Source organism: Sturnus vulgaris, chromosome Z (genome assembly GCF_052056855.1).
Source record: "Sturnus vulgaris isolate bStuVul1 chromosome Z, bStuVul1.hap1, whole genome shotgun sequence".
Classification (NCBI taxonomy): domain Eukaryota; kingdom Metazoa; phylum Chordata; class Aves; order Passeriformes; family Sturnidae; genus Sturnus; species Sturnus vulgaris.
In genome coordinates this window covers 3,289,479-3,311,768 of record NC_142283.1, presented here as the reverse complement: position 1 = coordinate 3,311,768, position 22,290 = coordinate 3,289,479, and the positions used below count along the sequence as shown (strand labels likewise).

Sequence of the window (22,290 nt, the reverse complement as noted above, 5' to 3'; positions counted from 1 at the left end):
AAGTAATATTAGTGTTCCAAGACCTTGTATCATTTCTATTTTTGTGTTGCTTGATGCTTGTACCTCTTGAATCTTTGAAAAGTCTTTAGTCCCTAACACCTGTGGAATGCTAAAAAGCGTGAACTATGTTAAGCAAACGGTTAATATTGTTCTTACTACTACTTTTTTAACATTACAAAAATAATATATTGTCACACTCCCAGTGGACTGTTCCAGAACTTATTAAAGAGGAAGGTGCCACAGAATTCATCTTCAGATAAACTTTTTTCCCGTTTGGTACTGTACTTGATTAGACCTCAAATGATTTTCATTCTTGAAGAACATTCTTGCAGGGGAGGAGCTTGGCAAGATCAGTATCTTGGAGTAATTTAAACCAGTGTACTACATCTTCTGTTGGATTCTTCAGATTTTTTCCTAAAGCCTCATATAATACCCATTCATGAGCAACCACAAACCCATTTTCCCCATTTTGGTATAGGTAGTAGTGGTGACACTATGGTCATTGGTTGCTACTAAGAATTGTTTTAATTAGTTGACTTCAAATTATTTGCCGTTCAGATTTTTGGAAGCAATCCAGTTTTTGCAGTTTAAGTGAATTAATGGTCTTTGATTTATTTCTGCACTTCACCATACTCATTATTCCTAACAAACTTACTGAAATTTCATTTATGTATAAAGAGTAACTTTGGATGTATTATCTGTGCCTTGTAAACTTGACTGATTTAAGGATCAAGTGATAAAAAGAGTAAAGAAACTCCGAAAAATTAAAGTTCCATTTTAATAAGAAGGTTTATCTCTTACATCTTCATTTTGTTAGTTAACTTCCCTTCTTTGAATCCACTGCTCCTACTTCGGATGATTCAGTTGTTTGGGTTTTTTTTTTTAAATTCAAATAAAATAGCTCTGTCTGTTTCAGCTGTGAAGGAACTGTGATACTAGTCAGCTTGGTCTGTCAGTCTGCATGGCAGAGACTCCTAAGACTATTCTGAGTAATACTGCTTTTGAACTGTAAGCAGTTTGGCAACTTTGGCTGAAATGTGGTGCAGTGGTGGTGCAAGGGAGTGCTTTTCTGTGTGAACATACCAGCCCTGCTCAGTGCTGGCTCAGGGTCTGTGCTGTAGCTGCATTCACCACTTCAGAACGTGACATTAAAAATTCAGATGGTACTTAAATGATTTTTTTAGGATCACTTCAATGGGCTTTTTAGTCTGTTTTAAGCCAGCAGGTAGAATGTAATTTTTCAGGAACTTGCTACATTGGAGCTACACTTTTTATAGAAATGGGATTTTTTATTAGAGTTTTACTGTTGCTGCATGGGGTCATTTGCTCCTGTCTCCTACTTCTTGAATAGAAAGTGCACCATGTTTTGCAGAAGTGAATGAAAACCAAAAGCTGTTAAGAGTAAGAAACACCTCAAATTGGCCTTCATTTTGGGCTGGAGAATAGGTGACTTGTGTACTGACTGTGTACTTGTGTACTGGCTGGGATAGAGTTAATTTCCTTCCCAGTCGCTGATGTGGGGTTCTGTTTTGGATCTGTGCTGGACAAGGTTGGTAATCTAAAAATATTCTGGTTTTGCTGAGCAGGATTTGCACAGAGCCAAGGGCTTTCCTGCTCCTCCTATGGCCAAGCTGGTGAGGAGGGTGGGAGGGGACACAACCAGGACAGGTGACCCAAATTGACCCAAGGGGTGCTCTAGACGATGTCACATCATTCTCAGTATAAAAAGTGTGGGGGGAAGGAGGAAGGGGGCATTGTGAGTGATCGTGTTTGTCTTCCCAAGTCACCATGACTGATGTGATGGGACCCTGCTCTCCTGGAGGTGGCTGAACACGCCTGCCTAACCATGGGAAGTAGGACATTAATTCCTTGTTTTGCTTTGTTTGTGTGTATGGCTTTTGCTTTCCCTGTTGAACTGTCTTCACCTCGGCCTACAAATTTTTACCCTTCAATTCTCTCCCCAGTCCCACTGGTGGAGGAAGGGGCGAGTGGCTGCTTGGGGCTGGGCTGCTGGGGTTGAACTGTGATGGCTTGGAAATCTGATGTGTCCAAAACAACTTCTTGACAAGACTGAAATGGAGTCTCCTTTGTATTTAATAGCAGAACATTGTATTTCTTGGACTACACTTGAGTATGCAAAACTTCTCTGCAGGAGGCTCGCTAATTGGATTTACTTCAGTCCTTATGCAATCAAGTGCTGCATCTGCTTCATTCTGGAGTGTATCAGGCTTATGTGTTTCAGATATTCTTGTGCAAATTAGCCGTGTTCAGAGGCTGGATCCACTTTCCTGTGAAGCGTGGTTTCTCCTTCCAGGGCAGTGGATATCCAAAGGAATATTGCACTCAATGCACAGTAAGGAGTAATTACTTCCGTGGATCATTCAGAGTGCAGTGGTGGTTCTGGAAGGGGTCAAATGCATCAGTGCAGAAATTAAGGTGTGTTCTTGAGGTGTGAGGTAGACTACTTGGATTTCTCCCCCTTAAACTGAAGGGGTTGGTTGCCCTTACACTTGTGCAGGAAGTCATGCCTCCCGCAACTTTCTATCAACCAGAACTGGAGAGACTGGAAAAGGAAGTTTGGGCTTGATTTGGGGAAGTTGGTCTTTTGGGGGTTTATGTTTTGTTTTGACAGTGGCAGACCATGTTGACTACTCCTTGACAGAAGGCCTTATTTTAGCTACAAAATTTCTGGAGTGCAGACCATAAGCATTGTGGGTCTTCCACACTACAAAGCCTTTTCTCATTTGTTTCTAATTTTCATTGTCATCTAGCCCAAAATTCTCATACTATCTTATGCTTATGGACGGTTGTATGAATCAAGATGTCAAGGTGTGGGGAAGTTTTCTTTATTTTGCAAAGTGCTCTAATTCTTTAATTAATGCTTTTGCTAGAGGGAAAGAGCAAATATTATTTATATTTCAGATAGGATATTGGTCTTGAATACCTGTAGATGTCAACAAAACTTTGCTACTTTATTACATGTCGAAATTGTTTCAGAGGGATGTAGCCTTCATGTAGTAAGCTTAGAGATTTGTCAAGAAAACTGTGTTTATGTATGACATTATAGTGCTAATCTTCATAAACAAATCTCCTATTTATCCTTTGTAAGTATATCATCTTGGAAGAAAGGATTTACTCCTAAGCTGAAATCAATTGCATGAGTATGTTTCCTGATTTAAGTGTTGCTAACTTAGTTAATACATCATACTGCATGTAAGAGTTGGAGGATGAGTGGATGATTATCCCTTTAAAAGAACTAAAGTAAAAGTGGCTTTTCAAATCATTTTATATACAATATATGTATATGCACACAGGCAAAAAAATAGATTTAATGTTTCTCTATTAAAAGCAGTGTGCAAGACAGAAATACAAGCTGATGGCAGAGACACACAGCTAATCCTTCAGTTGACATGTTAATTGCAACTATAAATTTCTTCTGTTTAAAATTGTTCTGCTGCAATCACAGTACAACAGTCTTTAATTTCAGCTTAAGATAACATTAATGTTCAGTGTTTGATGCAATCTCTTTTAAAATCTCTGGAAGTGGGTGCCAAAGGCATTTGCTACTGTGTTTTAAATATGTAATTGTAAAGAAAGTAATACAGTCAAAGCCCTTAAGTTTTGGTCTCTTGGCAGCAAACCTGCAAAGGATTTCCTTTGATTGAGGTGAGTAACCAATGATTGTAGCTGTTCATGTTTGATTCTAAGGAATCCCATGTTTTAAGAACTGACTGTGTTTTATCTGGACAATTTATCTCCTTCTGTTCTAGGTAACTTCTGGATGCCATTTAATAACTTAGTAGGCTTTTTTAAGTCATGAGTGTAAAGACTGTGGAGTGGGATTTATGGCAAATTTGCTGATAGAATTTATAATTCATTACTGTTTTATAACCAAGTAGTAAAGTACCTAATATGACTGCCGAAATTTCTGAACTGCTGTCTACCGCGATAACTAGTCATTGTTCCCTGGTAGTATTCATTTTTTGAATGAATTATTTAAAGAAAATGCTGAGAAGGTGTTAGGCAGACTTAGGTGTCTCGAACATTTCATTGTGCCATGTTTTCTTTTCTATGTGCTACCTGACTGGGTTTTTTTTCCCACTGTTAACCATGCTGATCAGTCAAGCTTCCCATTTATCTCCTGAAAAACCTGAGCACCTGAATCTGTTTTGTTAGCTTGGTAAACCATTTTTAACTAATAAATAATCAGAAATCTTTCAATTGCTCCTTATATTCTGTGGAAGAGACTGGCTTTCTGTGTAGCAATTTCTAAGTGAGGGGTAATCCTGTGTGAAATACCAAAGATTCAGATAGAATTACATCTATTTTAGAATTTACACTTTCATTGCTTCTCATGAGAATGAGGCCAGTTACAAAGCATTAGTTGAGAGTTGTGCATGCTTGTTCTTACTTTCCATACGTGTTACTATGCTTAGTCCAGCAGAGCAGGACCGTTTACAAAGTACTTTCCAGTCAGACTGTTCTTTAAGAGAATGTTACACAGAGTAGATATTTTAAAAGTCATTACCTGTGATACTTCCTCCCTTTGGAGTTATTTCCCTTACAGGAAAAAAAACCACTTGAGAACTGTCAGACTTGGCAGAGGTGTTTTCCAGGTTTAGTATTAAAAACTCAGCGTGATTTGTAGTTTACGAGCAAAGTTAGACATAGTATCCCTGCCTCTCTTGAGCAGAGGTTTTCTGCAAAAATGGTTACAAGCAGTAGTTAGTGTCTCCTGCCTGAATCAAAGACTGGTGAAAACTTGCATTTCCTCCTGTGTATTTAAGTATTGGAATACTCTGGACTCTCAGGCAACCTGACTCAAGGCTTTTCTTGATAAATGGTTTATCATAAGACTGTCTGGTGTCCCTGGACAACAATATGCTTAAAGCCATTCAGTGCAGATTTAGGTGTTTTGGAAAGGAAGCTCAGTCCTCTTGATCTGTCTGACAACTGTGTAGATAAAAGAATTAAAAGATAAAAACAGCTTATCAAACTGACCTGTAGACAAAAACTAGGAATTCTCTGACTGCAAATGTCAACATCCTGCAAAAGTAATGCTTAAAGAGCAGATATTTTGATACAGTTTGGTGTCCTTCAGACAGCATTTAATACCTAGCTTATTATTTATTCTTTATCAGACAGCATCACCCTTGTTCCAGTACAGATTGTTTTCAGAAGTTCTGTTATATCAGAGGTAAACACCATAGCAGCAGGATTATTCTGTGCAGTTATTCTATGCGTGAAATATATCTCTAGCACTTTTAAAATCTTCTATTCAGCTTCTTGGAAGCGTCACAGGTGGTGGGAGCTAGAGTCCAAATGTTCATTTGCTCTTTCAAGGAAAAGATCTTTGGTACTGTTTAAAAATTCTTTGAAATGTTGCCATCATTTGAGGCAAAATGTCTAGTAATTCTTATGTAACTTAGTAGCTTTCTTTATTGTCATTTATTCTGTATATGCTCTGGCTACAGTATCCTTCAATTAGAAAAGAAAAAACCCCAAACTAAATGTTTATAAGGTCTTTTTTCCTGTATGTTTTGAACTGTGTTAATTCTGGTTTTGTAGCCATAGTCTTAATAGTGTGCAGGTCTGGAGTTGGGATATTTGAGACTATAATCTCTCCAAATAATGAATCTTCCTCTGTTGAGACAGATGGCATGCTGCATTTGGATCAATACATTTTCCTGCTTGTTTCCTTCCACAAAATAAGGAGTCTTAAAATGGCAGTGCTTACAAAATCAACGTTTGGGAGATGAAAACAAGAAATTGTGATTGTAAGGGCTAGTGAACAGGTTGGCAGTAGTGCTGTGAGCCACAGTGAAGGACTGCAGAAGATGTGTGAAAGAGTGAGACTCTTGTTAAGAAGGATTCCTGCAAACATTCCCAGCCTCAGAGCTCCTGAGGCGTGAGTCGTGTGGGCACAGAATTGTTCTGTCAGTGCTCTTTGGGCAAAGATGTTTCTCAGGTAGCTTCCTTCAATTTTTTTTTTTTCTGTTCTCATTAAGTGCGAGAGAACTATGGTCAGTATCAGAACATAGGTAGGTAATCAAAATAAAGTATGTACCAGAATACAGTATCAGAATTTAGAATGTAGATACAAAGCAGTTTTAAGTGTAAGCAGCTTGATTAAATGTTGTGGAAGGCCATTTTTATATTTCTTTGCAGAAGCTGCAGCTTGAAAAGATTAGACTCTTGATTTTTAGCATTATGATAATACAAACCATTGAAACCAGCTTCAGCACTGTATCCTGCCAAGATGAGAAGCTGCTGTTGTGAAGCCTTTCTAGGGAGTTTGTGTGAGAAGAGCCTCATATTGCAAGGCATGTGCTAAACCTGCAGCTGGCCGAACTTGAGGAATGAGAAAAGCAGTTAAATCGCTGTAAGTCTGAGGTGTTTCTCTGCCCTCCTGTTTTTGCACAGGACTAACAGCAATGGGAGGGATTAGCTAAAGAAGTCAGTGATTACTTGGAGAACAACAAATCGGGCACAGCTCACAGTGACAGCAATCAGCAAATAGTCTTACATACAAACTTGCTGGTGGTCCTGCCCTTTACTTGTGGCTTCCAAGTTGTGATTCTTGAAAAGAAACAAGACTTCATGTGTGTTTATTCTGGTATTACCTCATACGGTTCAACATAACCCAAGTATATTGCCATTAAGATGGGATTTAGATAAGTTCACCACAAAAAAAATTTATTCTGCATGGCATACACCACTATCAAGAACTCCTAAATAAAGCAATTTTTACGGAACTTTTTGATGCACCAGTGTATTACAGGCTGTGTGTGAAAAATCTCAGATCTCCTCTATCAAAATACCAAGTATTTTCTCATTACTAATCTACTTCTAATAGATGTGGAGGCTATTCACAGTTGTCACAAATAACTTATTGTTATGATCCAGCACTGGAGATGAAATAGTAGATTATCTGTGTAGGAGCAGAAATTAACTGTTTCTTGTCTGAAGTCCTCTCAGTGCATGATAAAATAATCTATTTTTACAAGCTGAAAATTCTTCCTTTAACAGTGCAAATGAACACCATGACTGAGTATTTTTGGACTGATTATTTGGTTTTAAGAATTGTGTTAATAAGACTGTTTCTAATCTGAAATGTTAAACCTCCTTTTCTTACCCCTTTTGTTACACCCCCTCCAAATCCACAGTGTGTTAGTGTTTTTGACTGTTTATGAAGATCTTATCGTACATGTATTGGCTGTTCTAAAATAGTGCTAGGGCAGTTTTTTCCATTCAGTGTCTGACTTGAGTAGAAGCATTGTTTCCTCATGAACACGAGCATGAAAAATACTATGCCTGCTTGATTTACAGCTGAGACCACAGTGGTGCTTTCTTAATATTGCCTTAGAGGGCTGAACTTGGAGCCTTCTGGAGTGAAATTCTTTTGTGCCCACACTCTGTAATATCTGTTCTCAGTGGTGCTTTATTGGGCACCCACCAGCACTGATAACCAGGAATAACCTTTCAGTTATTACATTTTGCTCGTGCCTCAAAATATTTTCCTAAGAAATATTGCACGGTGTGGAGAGACGAGACATAGAGAACAAAACTTTGCTGTGCTCAGAGTGTGCAGTATCTTGGAGCTGATCTGGTAACTGATAACTCGGAATACCATTATTGTGAGCCATTCTCTCCTGCCCAGAACACAACGGGCTGAGCTGTGGGCTTGTTTTGAGCACTGCAGTAAAATGTGTGGCTGCCACAAGGGTGGCTGAGGTTTTGAAGTGACCTTTTGGGGTCACCTTGGTGATGTGTGCAGGTTTTACAAATACTTGGCCAGTCATGCTCATGTGATGATGTATGTGGTCCTTTCTTAGACTTGGTACAAAGGTATTTCTCCACTTTCTTACTCAACTTGAACTTGCAGCAAACAAACTCCACGCTTGTTAAAAAAACAAAACAAAAAGGCATTAGCCACTGTAGTTGCATTTTGCTATTTTAAGACATGAAGATACAGATTCCTCCTACTGTTCCTTGATCCTCCCTGACCAGTCTTCTCAGACAACAATTCTGTTATTACAGACATGATGCATGTTGTTGTAATAGCAGAAGATGTTATCTAATGTTGGCAAGTTTTTTTGGCCAAAAGCTTAAAAATTGTTTAGATAATTTGAATGCAACTCCCTTTATGTAATGGCTTAAAATAGAGTTTGTTTTAAGTATAATGTGATGGTTTTCTGTGAGGAATAAGAATGGGGTTTATATGAACAATTAATAATTATATAATAATTATACTGTCTCATGCTTAATTGGAGGTTTTGGCATGGTTGTGAACATGTTTATAATCTGCCCCTTGTTTTAATGCATCTTTTTTCTCTTTGTTTCCTCCCCACATCTGAAAGAAGTCATAAAGGGAGGCATTAATGCTTAGAAGAATATTTATGTTTTATTCTGCACTTCTAAGCTATTAGAGCAGGGTAGGTGGTCAGCTCATCCTCTTCTGGCATGAGCCTCAGGCTTGAGTGGGAGATCCTTTCCTAGTTCTGGTTCAGGCAGGTCAGCATTTCTGAACATTGTAATTCTCTTTTTTTTGTGCCACTACTTGATTTGGCTTGAGTGCCTGAATACAAATAATCAGCAATCAATAGATTCATGTGGTCAAAGGCTGTGCAGATCTCCAAGACTTAGAGCCATTAGTTCTGTCCAGGAAAGCTGCAGTTCAGCAAACTGGGTAACTCCTGGTTAGGTTTCTGTGTGTCCTCTGTTTACTGTATAGAACACATATACACACATACACGAAAGAATATATAACGCGTGTCTTTTTTTTTTTTAATTGTAATCCTTTGTGGAGATGATATAATGTACTCTTTAAAAGAATAAACTGTTAAAGGTAATGATCTGGAAACTGATCATGATTCTGCCTAACAGTGGAAGGCTTGTGCCTTACAGGATCACCAGGCGTGTTGCAGGTGTTTTTGTTTCTATGAGAATTTCATAATTCCACATCAGAGAAGCACTGATGTGAATCTGTGCTACTGACCTTTGAATAAGGTTGACATAATCTATGTTTTTAAAAATCTGGTTTGTATGTTTGCTGCTGATTATAAGAGCATATGGATGACACCATTCGTAACTGACAGGTTTAGAAATATTTCCTCTGGACTCTGTGCTGAGGCTGTATCTGGTGCTAATGTATCAAGAGTAGGAAGAATTTTGTGTCCACTCTATTTTGTGTCTTATTTAGTAAATGTGGGTTTTGCCCTTTACCTCATTGGGATTGACCTGTAATTGTTAAAATGTTTTCTAAGCCCTGGGGTGCATGCTGTTTCACAGTATGCTGCTTGAGCTATTTTGTTGAATGTTTTTCAGGGTCTTTCCAGTGTATCCATTCTTAATACTTGTTGCCTTGGATAAACTAACGTACTTAGCTTAGAGTGCTTCTTGCTTTCTTACAGCAATTGTGGGAAGTGTTTGAGTTTAAATGTTCTGGTGTTTGCCTGGCTTGGCAAAACAGAACTGTCTTTTAAGCAAGCATATATGTGTGTGTACACACATATATTTTCAATTTATATCTCAAGTTGAGATTTTGTGGTGTTGAAGTTGAGTGTTGAACTGTAAATAAAAGACATAAGTTGGCCTTTGTCCATGGGCTGATGTTTTCTCCATCTGTCATCCTTCCCATTTAAATGGGGAGCAGTGTTTGGGAAGAGACTTCTCTTCCCTCCTTTTTCCTGAAATGCCAATCTCCCATCCTTCTTTCTGGCAGCATCACCTTACAAAGAGTAGTAGAATAGTTTACAAGGAAATGAATAATTTATTTCCTGAAAAATTGATCGAATGACAGCTAAGTCTGAAGAGTACTACAGCAGAGACCAGTAACTTGTGGTAGAACAGTCTGTGCTTTCAGATTAAGAAGTAAAAGTTCATGTGCATTTGAAATCTTCCAGCTCTTTTTCTACAGACTAGATGTTTGACTTATTTAGGGATCTAGAGCTAATTCTTGAATATGCTTACCACACTAGCTGTTAACAGCTTACTCTTGTAAGTTTGTTTTACGTTCCTTCCTTGAAATCCAAGATGTGCATCATGCAAGGGATGTAAAGGTGCAACTCAAAACTTCTGTCATGTCATTCTTTTAATTTTTCTGTTTACACAAGTAAGATTTTTTCTTTTTTTTAACAACATACGTTTCACATGCCCACTCTGCTCTGTCAGTCACAGGAAATACAAAACTTTTCTTATGTTTTCCTAGGAGCCCTTTGAGGATGGCTATGCAAATGGTGAGGAAGGCACACCAGCTGGGGATGCAGCTGCTGCTTACACACCTGACAGCAAAGGGGTGGTCAAGTTTGGCTGGATAAAAGGTGTACTGGTAAGTTTGATATCTGGCTCTTCAGTTTCTTACAGGTGCTGATCTCTTCTTACAGATCTTTCCAACTACCTTCTTTTGTGGCAGGCATTGGGATAGTGTAGTTTAAAGATTATATGTATGAGAGGTGTGATAAATGCCATAATTTTTGGAAAGGTTGCTCTTATTTCAACTGAATTTTAAGGCAGTAAGTACTTCAGGGCTTCAAGTTCTTAAGGGTTTGTGGTTTCTTAGGACAGGTTGTAAGGGTTTTTACATTTACATGATTTCCAAGAAGGGAAAAGATACTGTAGTAGAAAAATGCATAGTGTACTTCTGTGGTTTGGAGAGGTCCTTATCTCCCTTTTTTGTAGGCTTGATATCTTACTCTTTAGGTAAGAAAGAGACCCAAGATCTGGTTTTAGTCTCCTATCTAAATTCTGTACAATGCAAACTCTTTTATTGAGATCTAAGAGTTGTAAATACAACGATGAAAAAGAATATCCATACCTTTCCATCCTGTTACTGTGCAGCTGTGTTGTAAGATACAGAAGTTACAGAAATGGAAATTTGCAGCAGTTTTTGTTATTTAAAAACAGTAAGTTAATTAGAAGAGTATTGCTTTGGTGGTTTTTTTGGGTTTTTTTTTTTTTTTTTTTGAGGGAGAGATTTGTGGGAGATGCCAACTGGGGTTGTAGACCTCATAGTCATCATAATTTCCATCTTATTTGATGTCATACATTCCATAGTGTGAATTTTGCATCCTAAAGTTTAGGTCTAAATTATTGTTGCTGTTTAAGGCATGCTACAAGCGTCAGATACTGAAATACTCCAAACTCTGTGTTTAAGGCAGTAATTTTTGATAATTTTTAAGTCCCTTCTTAAAAAATCAAACTTAGAATTGTATAATAATATCGTGTTCTTGTGAAATAATTTGAAAAATAGTGAGGAAATACAGCAAGATAATTTCAAGAACATTTAAAAACTGAAATGAAGAATTAGATTAGTTCTCGCATCTGCAGTCATTTTCACTATGTTAAATTTCTGTTTTATCCTAGGTACGATGTATGTTGAATATTTGGGGCGTGATGCTCTTCATCAGACTATCATGGATTGTAGGACAAGCTGGAATAGGTATGGGTACTAGTGCTACAATTTTATTTCAGTGACTTTCAGATGTGATCCACAAGAGGTGTTGATCCTGAGGTTTTACTTCAAACAGAAATAGGAAATTATCTTAATATTGCCAGTTTTTTCGGTAATTTAGCTTTTATCAAAAACTTCAACCAGTTACTTAGACTTTTTCATTTAGGTACAAGGGAAGTATTTTAAAATTGACATTTTAAAGTCTTAGTGAACTGTAGAGATAAACTCTTGATCTCTGGTTATTAAAACCTGCATATAGATTGTGTAGTAAATACAAGCAATTCTTTTCAATGGCTTATCTTAGTGTTGAAATGATCTGTAAAGGCCTGTGTTTCCTTGAATCTCTAGAATACAGCTCTTACCTTGCTGATTTAAGAGAATCTTTGCTCAGCTTTGTTTGTATCCTGAGAGGAAAAAGAGGAAGCCTTTTGCTTGAAAGTAAATTTGTGTTGTATTTGCAAGACTGAGTATTTAAATGAAATTAAGTTGAAGGTTTGTACTCTTTAAAACTGCCGGGCTTACAGTGTTTTTCACCTCTTTTTCCTAAAGGCCTCTCTGTCTTGGTTATTGGAATGGCCACTGTTGTGACAACTATTACAGGACTGTCTACATCAGCAATAGCCACGAATGGGTTTGTAAGAGGAGGTAATGCTATTTTCATGAAGTTTTTGAAGCTTTCCTCACTCTGGAGTGCACACTTTAATATTGCTGAGGAGCAAAGCCTTCCTGGTGTTCTGTATGTAATTAAACAGTCACATAATTAACAAAAAGTTAACAGGTAGCCTACTGATTAGATTTGAACTAGTACCTTGCTTTCCTGCTGTAAAATAAACTTCATTGGTCTAAATTTTTGTAGTAAAAACATTTTTAAGGATATATATCCAGGAATGAGCAGGGTCTTAAATATTCTCCTGAGCTGCACCAGTTAGTTTAGAGTGTGCTTGTATGTGTGTTCATTCCTGAAATAAACCTTCACACAAGTAACTCTCCAAACTGTTAGCTCCAGCTTTCCCAAGGGTGATGGTTTTCATTCTCTTCCATGGTTTATGTGGTGGTGTCAGCTATTTTTGGAAATAGTTGGTGCCTCTGATACAATCAAACTGCTTCATGACATTACAAGGCTGCTACTAGGATAAAAATGTGGTGTAATTTAAAGTAGGAACTTATAAAACTATCTTCACTAAGATTAAGAATGAAGACAAAAGCCTCACCATCACAGAGTAAACAGACCTAATGGGAAAGATCAGCTATGAGTGTTAGAATTATGTCAAGCTTAGTTTCTAAATGCTCTGTTTTCTAATTCTATTATGTATAGCAGGTTTTCCCATTCGTATAGGAGCTTTTTTTTTTTTTTTTTTAAGTCACTCTCGGAAGATACTTTTCATTAGAAAATTAGAAGTGCTGAATTGGAAGAACTGTATAATTCCATAGGAGCAGTTGTTCCTATGAAAATGTTAATGGTACATTAAGAAACACAGATTATGGCCTGGAAGTCTAATGCAGGAAAATTAAGCATTTTTTGTTGCAGATTTTTAACATGCACTCAGTTGCTTCAGACTGGAGCTGGAGGATTTTGTTGCTTCTAGAAAGCTTACTGTTAAGTTTGGGAAATATGCCTTTGTTACATTTTCTAAACTTTGCTTTCCTGTAATACTCCAGATACTCAGATTTTCATTTGTCATGTGGGATTTGAAATGTTGTTTTTGTCCAGCTCAAAAGTACAAAAAACAGGCTCTTGAGAGTCCCATTGGAGGGCAGAAAATTCCTTTAACAACAGAGCTTTTAGAAACTCGCCTTGGAAATTTGGAACTTTAGTGGGTTTGTTGCAGTCTGCTTTGCCAGTTTCTTGCTCTTAACTGCACAAGTGCTTTGAGTGGTTTGAAGTAAAAAACCCAGTTATACTGCAGCTTGTGTTTTACAGTTTAACCACTGAACTGGTTGCATACCTGAATAATATGATGTGGTGCATGAGTCATGATTATTTCCAACTGGTCTCTTCTCCTAAGAACTTGAAATATATTCCTGAAACTTCAGCATGTCCCTAAAATACTGAGTTAAGGGTTATTTTCTAATACATCAGGGAATAAAGAGTGAATAGATTCTGGTTCCTGTAAATGTTAAATTGCTGATGACTGTCTATTTTAGCCTCTATCATGTTGAGGGCCTTTTTGTCATTTATACTTTTTTTTTCTTTCAGGAGGAGCATATTACTTAATTTCCAGAAGTCTGGGGCCAGAGTTTGGTGGTGCCATAGGCCTGATTTTTGCATTTGCCAATGCTGTGGCAGTGGCAATGTATGTTGTTGGTTTTGCAGAGACAGTTGTTGAGCTACTCAAGGTACATAGATGACAGTGCTTATATTGATTATACTTTGTATATAAAGTTCTTCATATAGAATGTTTGAGTATGTGAAGTATATACTTTACATGTGAAGTTAAAGATTATACTTGGTTTTTGATTAATAATAAAACAGTGTGGTTTGGAAGAGACATTTCAAGGTCACCTAATCTATCCCCCATCCAGACAGAATCACAGAATGGTTTGGGTTGAAAGGGACCCTAAAGACCACTCAGTGCCACCCCCTGCCATGTGCAGGGACACCTTCCACTATCCCAGTGTCCAACCTGGCCTTGGACACTTCCAGGTGTCCAGGGGCAGCCACAGCTCCTCTGGGCACCCTATGCCAGGCCCCCACCACTCTCACTGTAAAATCCTTCTTTCTTACATCTAGTCTAAATCTGCCATCTTTTAGTTTAAAAACATTATTCCTTGTTCTGTCACCACAAGTCCTATCCAGAAGTCTGTTCCCATCTTTCTTGTAAGCCCCCTTTGAGTGATTGCAGTAAGGTCTCCCTGGAGCTCTTTTCTCCAGGCAGAAGAGCCCTTATTTCCATTTGGAAGATTCATTGGTTTAAAAACAAGGCAAAACCCAAATTTACAATCAGTAAATTTGTGGTGTGCAGGTTAACTATTAATAAGTTATAGTGAATAGAATGCTATTCTTTAGTAGGGAAGGTATTTACATGATGGAGTATATGACTATGTATTTTTTGTTTGTTTTGTTAGGAAAATGGAACATTGATGATCGATGAAATGAATGATATCAGAATCATAGGGGCTATCACAGTGGTTATACTGCTGGGCATTTCCATTGCAGGAATGGAGTGGGAAGCAAAAGTAAGGAACTCTCATCTTTTTTTTTTATTCTCTACTTCATAATTTTGATTCTGTTTTTTGTACCTTAGCTGTCTGATTTATTTTTACTGTATTCAGTGTATTTGGTGTTGCATGATGGTATGTTAGAAGTCAGTTGAATTTTATGCAGTAGCTCTTGGCCTGGCACTAGCACGTGCAGCTCTGAACAGCATTTCAGATCTTAAACCACTTCACTGGAAGCTTAAGCACCTATGAGAACCTAAACTCCAGCATAATCCACTCTTAAGGACATTGTCAAGTAGATTAATGGTATTTCCCTCTTCTGGGCAATTACAGCATAAGAGAAGGTAAGAACTTAAGCATGGGAATTTTCCCTTACTGTGAACCTCAGGCAAATTCTGAGGATGAAGAACACAGGGCTGGTACCAAAGCCAGTTTAGAGCTGTGTTGTTTCTGCTAGCTCAAACACAGTACCCTTGCCTTCTCTTCCATTATCTTCTCGTTTGTTTTTCATGTGGAAACAGTGGCATACATTCATTTGACCCAGCATGGAGAAAGATTTTGAACATTGGTGGTGATGAATGTGTAGGAGGGAAAACCTCCTTCCCTCATCTTGTGGCTGCACAGTCTTAGGCCAACTCTGACTGAAGAGATCTTAAAAGTACCTTAAGAGAGAAGCTGCCTTACCAGTCTTCTGCTTGGCATTGTGAGGCAGTGTACCTTGCTCTCTGTTTCCTGCACCTTGTAGGCTTTTTTTTCTGAAGGTCTGCCCATAATTTGCTCAAAAAAAAAAAATAGAAATAGAGGAGAGCCTCTCACTGGGGCTTCCTTCCCAACTTGTACTTATATCACAATAGTTCCTATTTTCTGCACTGAAAGGCAGCTGAAGGAACCTTATGTTGTAAGTTTCTTATGCTCCTTCATCAAGAAGGTGATGGTATTTATAATCAAAATGAGAGAAGGTATTTTAGCATTGTTGCTTCCAAGAAATAGGGATCCTAGAAGAAGTGAGTGAAGATCGATTGCATTTCTTTGATCTACTGGGAAGAAAACAAACTTACAACAGAAATTGTCTTTGGCAAGATCTTCTAAACTGAACTTCTGCAATAACTGTTTACCTTTCTCACGTAGCTCTTCACTGTCCATAACTTGAATTTTGGTGCTATCTTTATACGCCCAACTGCAAACAATGCTGACCTCCTTATTCTGAACTGTTTTGACAGAATTATTTGTTATTAATCCTCTGGCTGCTGCCACCTGAAGTCACAAGAAGTATCTTGATTTTGCTGTGTAGCAAGAGCAGTTACGTAGCAATAGTTTGCATGAAAATACCCCTTTTTAATGTTTCTACATCAAGCCTGAATTGTGAGTGGTTTTGCTGTAGTGTCATCCTTATTTTAGGAGTAGTTTCTAAAGTCCTGTCCTCAGTGTAAAAGTCAAGACCTGGTTTCTCTGTCATGGAAGGAGGCAGGTGGGAGCAATGATAGGCAACTGAACCTGTCAAACAAGCATTTCATGTGGGCTGACACACAACCCAGCATAGCAAAACACTAATGTCTTCATCTTGATCTGTGGTGTTCTCCTATGCCTAAGCCATGTCTTAGAGAATACCTTGGAAAATGGAGCAGGGGAATCTATAATAATGCCTTTAAAATAGATCTAAAAGTGAGGACAGACTGGGATTGGTTCCAGGGAAGTTTGCTTTAAAAAGTGGCTTTACAGAGTCTCAGCTCCTTGTGTAGAAACCCATTCTTTCAGACTTTGGAATTTAAGTAAGATATGCAGCAAACATCCCTAGCTTCAGGGAGAAGCCTAGATTAGTTACTGGAAAAATCCACTTGTGGCATTTGCTCTGTGATTACTTCACGTTTGTGTTTCTTACTGAAAACTTCTGTTAGCACCCAGCTGCATCCTTATACCTTTCACCTGTTCTTGAGGCTGAAGATTTAAATAAAGGACACAAACTCTTCTGGTGGACTTTTAAATCTGCTCTGGGCCCTTTTGCTCCGTTTATCACTGTTCCACCCTGTTTTCTTGAGAGGCTGTGTGAACTGTAAACTTTGTTTTGTAGGCATCAACAGTGCCATAGTGATGATTGCATATTAACTCCTGATCCTAGGCCTAAAGAAGGTCTATGAATAGCTTCCCCCAAGCTACTGGCACTCCTTTCTAAGGAATCAAATAACCCAAAAGATAACAGCAGTGTGATTGCTTATTTTGATTGCTTATTGAAATGGAAGACCTGAACCATCCCTACAATGCCTAGATTTGTCTTTGTTCACACTTTTGACATGTTGCATTGTTTAAAGTACTTCTTGTTCAACTTGTAGGGCTTATAATAATTCTGTAGAAAAGGGACTAAAAACTTAAGTCACAATAAAAGAAGTCTCAAAACTAGGAATTAACAAGTAATTGTAGTTTGCAATTTAATTTCCTAAGTAAGGGTTGAGAAAATGAGAATATAGCAAAATAACCTAGTTCCTTGCATAAAATAGGAAATAAAAGGTGTTTGATTTGGGATGTAAAAAAATTTTCAGAAAAAATCGCATACTAAAGTACAAGACAAAGTATGACCATGGCTAACAATGCACTAGTATTGTGTTGCATTTGGCTACATGTGATTTTCTTGAACCTCCTCAAACACATTCCTTCTGGAAGGCTTATATATAGAGAAATTGGTCCTTTTAAGCATTTTGTCTTCGGAACTATAATTTTGAGGCGTTTGGTAATAATAAACCTTTCCGATTACATGTAAAACCAGCAAATTACTCCGATTTCTTAATAGAAAATCCAAGTACAAGTTCTCTCCAGCTTTCCTCATTTTTTTTGCAGAGAACATGCTGAGCAGGTGAAGCTGAATTTGGAATCAAGTAAACATTTACATTTTATAGCACAGCACTTGATACTGTGAAAAGAACAAGTTCTCCTCTCTGACAGCAGTCATTGTGTTTCAGGCACAGATAGTCCTGCTGGTGATCCTCATACTTGCTATTGGAGACTTTGTCATAGGAACATTTATTCCTCTGGACAGCAAGAAGCCCAAAGGTTTCTTTGGTTATAATGGTATGTTGGAACAATTTATAATATGGTAAATAATACCTTTTTTTGCAAAACAAGCAGTTAAAATTAAATTAAACATCTAATGTATCTTATAGTCCTGCTTAACTATGGAGGCTTTTTTCCTGATTTCTTCAAACATCTGCAGTTGGGTCAAAACTTGGGTATTGCTTAATATTGAATATATATTAAATTTTTTAAAAGCTGGATTATACTGTAAGTATTTTTTCTACCTTTAAATCTGCTTAAGTTTACTGTGTTGACTTCTACTTTGAATTGATGAATTAGGACTTAAATGTTCCACGCTTAGTTTTAAGAAGATCCTGTGACTGTCAGCTTTTTTATTGGTCTGATAGTGGCTGGAATGGGTTAATTACTTCAGCTTCCAGGTGAATATTGACAGGCTTAAATCTTCTCCTGCAGCCGAAATATTCATGGAGAATTTTGGACCGGATTTCCGACAAGAGGAAACTTTCTTTTCTGTGTTTGCTATTTTCTTCCCTGCTGCAACTGGCATACTTGCTGGTGCAAATATCTCGGGGGACCTTGCGGTGAGTAGTGAATTGGAAACATTGTTCACGAGCACTCGAGTGTGCATTGACCTCTGTCATCACTGTCCACTGACATTTTTCTTTCAGGATCCTCAGTCAGCCATACCTAAAGGAACGCTGTTGGCCATCTTAATCACTACATTGGTTTACGTAGGAATTGCAGTATCTGTAGGTAAATAGAGAATGTTTTTAACTTTTTATCCTTTCATGTTCATTCTGAGGGTGTGTTTTGATACGGTTTTATGTAATTTGTTATGTAAAGTTATTGTGTAATTGACTTTCCTGCATGGGAAAGGAAGAGCCAAAGGTTTCTGGTTTTTACTGTTGGGAGATTCAGTTTTCAGCTGGTTTTATAATTCTGTGAAATGTCTGAGGCTGTTCTAAGAAAAGTGACTGCTTTAGACAAAGGATGACAAAAGACTTCTGTCAGTGTTTCCTCATTTGTTGCAGTTATTTACATTAAAGAATTTCCAGTTTAACAGTGGGATAATCCCTGGATTAGAAAAGCATGTTTTCAGGAAACATCCACTGAAAAAACACCTGTATTGTTTTGAGGATTATGGTAATCAGCCACCTACCTGCAGTGAACTGTGGGATGATCAGACAGCACTGTGGGGAGGATGCTTGAGCAATAATTACCCAGTTGAGGGAGGAGACCAAGAAAGGCCTTCAGTTCTCATCAGCCCACTTTTGGAGGTGTTATGCTCTTGTGTAAAGAGGAGAAATGATCACAAACTGATCTGAGTCTTCTCTTCCCAGTCTGTCCCACCCCACAGTTGTTTGAAATCCTCTGTAGAAGTCGCCCTGGGGTTGATACCAGTTTTACTGTAGAGCACCAGTGGTTAACTACGTTTTTCCCACACATAAAATAATTCTAGTAATCTAAAATAATTCTAGTAACCTTAAGATTACAGGATTGTACTTGAATCATGCACATTTCTTGCCTATGATTGGAAATGTTTTTTACACATGTCACATAAATTAGTTTCTGACAGCAATACTAAGTTTTCTTATATGCAAGACCTTGTTTTATAATAAGCTGTGGTGCCTTTTGAATGAAATTCTCATTTATAAGAGTGCCATTGATCTTACCACTAATGATACTTCCTTTCCAAATATACTAATCTTGCTAGTCTGCCTCTGTTGGCTAACGTGGGAGTGTAGCTCTGCCAAATAGTTGCTCTGTAGTGATTGTGCTTTATGCAGCATAATGAGCTACACTCATTTCCTAATTAGATTGACTGCGTGGACCTCTTGCTACCAGATTTGAATCCTTTGGAACCTCAACCCACACAAGACTAAAATGATTGTTAATACTTGCTTATTAATGGAATACTTTGATCAGCTTCCAAACATGAAAAATGCAATATAAAAATTGACAAAAGAAGCAGTTTGCAAAACCAACTGGACGTGAAATTGTTTGATTCATCAGAAATGTTCTGCCATGTACTGACTTATGCTTTGAATTCTGCTAGTTAGAAAAAGGCAGCAGGAGTTGGAGATTGAGTTAAATACAGCTCCTTTTTAGGCATTGGAATAGGAACATTAGACAAATACAAATACTTCTGTTCCTTCTCCACATGAGTGGTGACCAAGTCACTAAAGATTTGAAGGGGCTAGTAAATGTTGCAGAATAGTCATATCTGAAGAGGAGGATGTTCTGAACTTACTATTTGTATGCTCTGTAGTAAGTAAGAAGGCTAAACTGAGTAGAAAGGGTGAAAAAAGGAAAATTAATGATCCTGCTATTTCAAAAATACAGCTATTTCAAAAATAACTGTAGGTATGCAGTTTCATAATTTAGCAAAGGACTAATGCAGACATGCAGGTGGCACGAGGAGGCAGATTTCACAGGCCAGTTTGCATCAAAAATCTTAGAAGATACATTTCAAGGAACTGCATTTATCTCTTTATAAACAAGGGAAGCTCTAACAAAAAAAATAGCCAAAGTTCTGAGTAGCATTAAGACCTGCTTCCTGTAACTGCTTCCTGTAGTTATGAAAGTAAAACCAATTGACAAGAGCCAAACTGTAGCTGTTTACAGCACTAGTAAAATTAAACACTCTGAACTGCAGTCTGAAGGGCTTGTAGTACCTCTGGAATTCTTATATTAAGGAGAACTTGATGGAGATGGCTGTAAACTTTCTCATGCTTAAAGCGTGGCAAAGCTCTACTTGACTTTGGCAGGAACATGCTTATAAATGCCTGTGAAAAGGTGAAATTTTGTTTTCCAGGAGACTTTTAGGGAAAATGCTGCCAGAATCATATAAATAAATGAAACTTTTTTTTGTGAATGAGTGTCACAGAAAGTAACGCTTATTGTTACTTTTATGTAAGTGTCTTCTGCTGAGAAAAGAGCCTTCCTGCCTGGTTTCTGTTCTGCATCCTCTCACAGTAAGGCCCACATTAAGTTTGTCCCTACTGCCGTGTCTCTTTCTGCCACATCTTGATTCCATGTCTGAAAGTCCTGCCGAACCAGCCGAGTTTGAACTTTGACAAAATGAGGAAGAGGAGGGCTGTGATAGTGCACTGTAGGTGTTTAATGAGCTGTTCAGTATGATAGGCCTGCCACTGCAGTCTGTCACCAACAAAATGTTACTTACAAATAGTTCAGCTGAGAAGCGTGTTGTCAAATCCATTATATACTTCTTGAGTGGCTGGGGCAAATACTTGTGAAGAAGGAGAAACATTTTCCTCTTACAGAGCTTTTAATACTAGTTAAACACAAAAACAATAAATAAACCTCAGCTCCTCCACATACTCACAAGAAAAGCATGAGACAGGTGTTTAGTGTAGGAAAGTTTTACTGTAATTTAACCAATTAGGCATAATAAGTAACTAAAAAAAGAAGTGAGGAGTGGAAGGATTAATTAATGTCCACCTACTGGGACCAGGTGTTGCAGTGGGCTGTTAATTAAGTTCTGATAGCTCACAACAATTTAAATATGGTATAGCTAATTAGGAATTCATTTTCCCCATGGAAGAGAGACAACAGACAAAGATGCCTAGGAATATTACTGAATAAACTTGAACTTGCAGCAGATCTCTGCCTTCTTCCTTATTTTGCAAGTAATTAATTCAGGTCCTTAGTTGTCAGGGGGTTCTGTTGCATATGGCAGTTCTTGTCATTGAGGTTCCTAAAAGGTTAAAGTAAATTGTTATTGAGTCTTTAGACTTTTCCCCCCTCTGTTTAATTCCAGTCTCTGGAAGTATTTCCTGGTGTTCAAGCAGTTTGATTACCTCTACTATTAGGCCACAGAATGTTAAATAATACTTAGTCTGATCTACTTTTTGCCATATGAGTTGAAAATCCCTTGAAATAGAAGACTTAATGATCTTTTAGTACTGTTCAGTTTTCCGTAATACTTGCAGGCTGAAATGAGTTTTCTCCAGCATTTTCTTGACCAGCAAAATAAAAAGTAATCATAGATGAACTGAAGACAGTAGTTAAGGTGATGAGTATAAAAAAATGTGGAAAAAATGGTATTCTGTGTCTGGTTTTCACCAGCTAAAAAATACCGTGGTCACACAGGAGATGGCTTATTTAAACATTGGGAAATGGCTTGCAACAGGCTTTTGTGAAATTTATCTTTTTTAATGGATGAGTCACAACGACTGGAAAAAAAACAACTGCAGCAGAGTATATACCTGTCTGCAAACGTCTATATATACAAAACAAATCTGTGCTCCTTTAGAAAAATTGACCAGAAGAGAAAGTATAAAATCACAAAGCTATCAAATGGCTTGGGTTGGCAGGGACCTTTAAAGCCCCTTCATTCCCACCCCTTCCATGGCAGGGACACCTCCCACTGTCCCAGGCTGCTCCAACCCCAATGTCCAACCTGGCCTTGGGCATTCCAGGGATCCAGGGGCAGCCACAGCTGCTCTGGGCACCCTGTGCCTCTCCTGTCAAATCAAGTGGTGTTGTATAATACTGACTTCAATTCAGGAGCTATTTGAAAACCCACACTTCAGAGAAGTAGTATTTTAAGCTAAAATTGTGCTCTTAAACTTCTGCAAGTCTACTGACATGGTTTTCCTCTGTGCTAAAACTTTCTATTTCTTCCCACAGTC

The 22,290-nt window shown here is 37.9% G+C and overlaps 1 protein-coding gene across 3 annotated transcripts in view; it reads left to right on the top strand.

The window, feature by feature from the left end:
- SLC12A2 (solute carrier family 12 member 2) overlaps window positions 1-22,290 on the top strand; it is a 52,904-nt gene that overhangs the window by 5,704 nt on the left and 24,910 nt on the right. For all 3 annotated transcript variants that reach the window (XM_088157390.1, XM_014891902.2, XM_088157391.1), the window contains exons 2-9: window positions 10,211-10,330; window positions 11,365-11,440; window positions 12,002-12,097; window positions 13,650-13,789; window positions 14,519-14,629; window positions 17,563-17,671; window positions 18,089-18,216; window positions 18,304-18,388. In XM_088157390.1, the coding sequence (XP_088013516.1) occupies window positions 10,211-10,330; window positions 11,365-11,440; window positions 12,002-12,097; window positions 13,650-13,789; window positions 14,519-14,629; window positions 17,563-17,671; window positions 18,089-18,216; window positions 18,304-18,388 (865 nt within the window). The remainder of the gene's footprint in view (window positions 1-10,210; window positions 10,331-11,364; window positions 11,441-12,001; window positions 12,098-13,649; window positions 13,790-14,518; window positions 14,630-17,562; window positions 17,672-18,088; window positions 18,217-18,303; window positions 18,389-22,290) is intronic.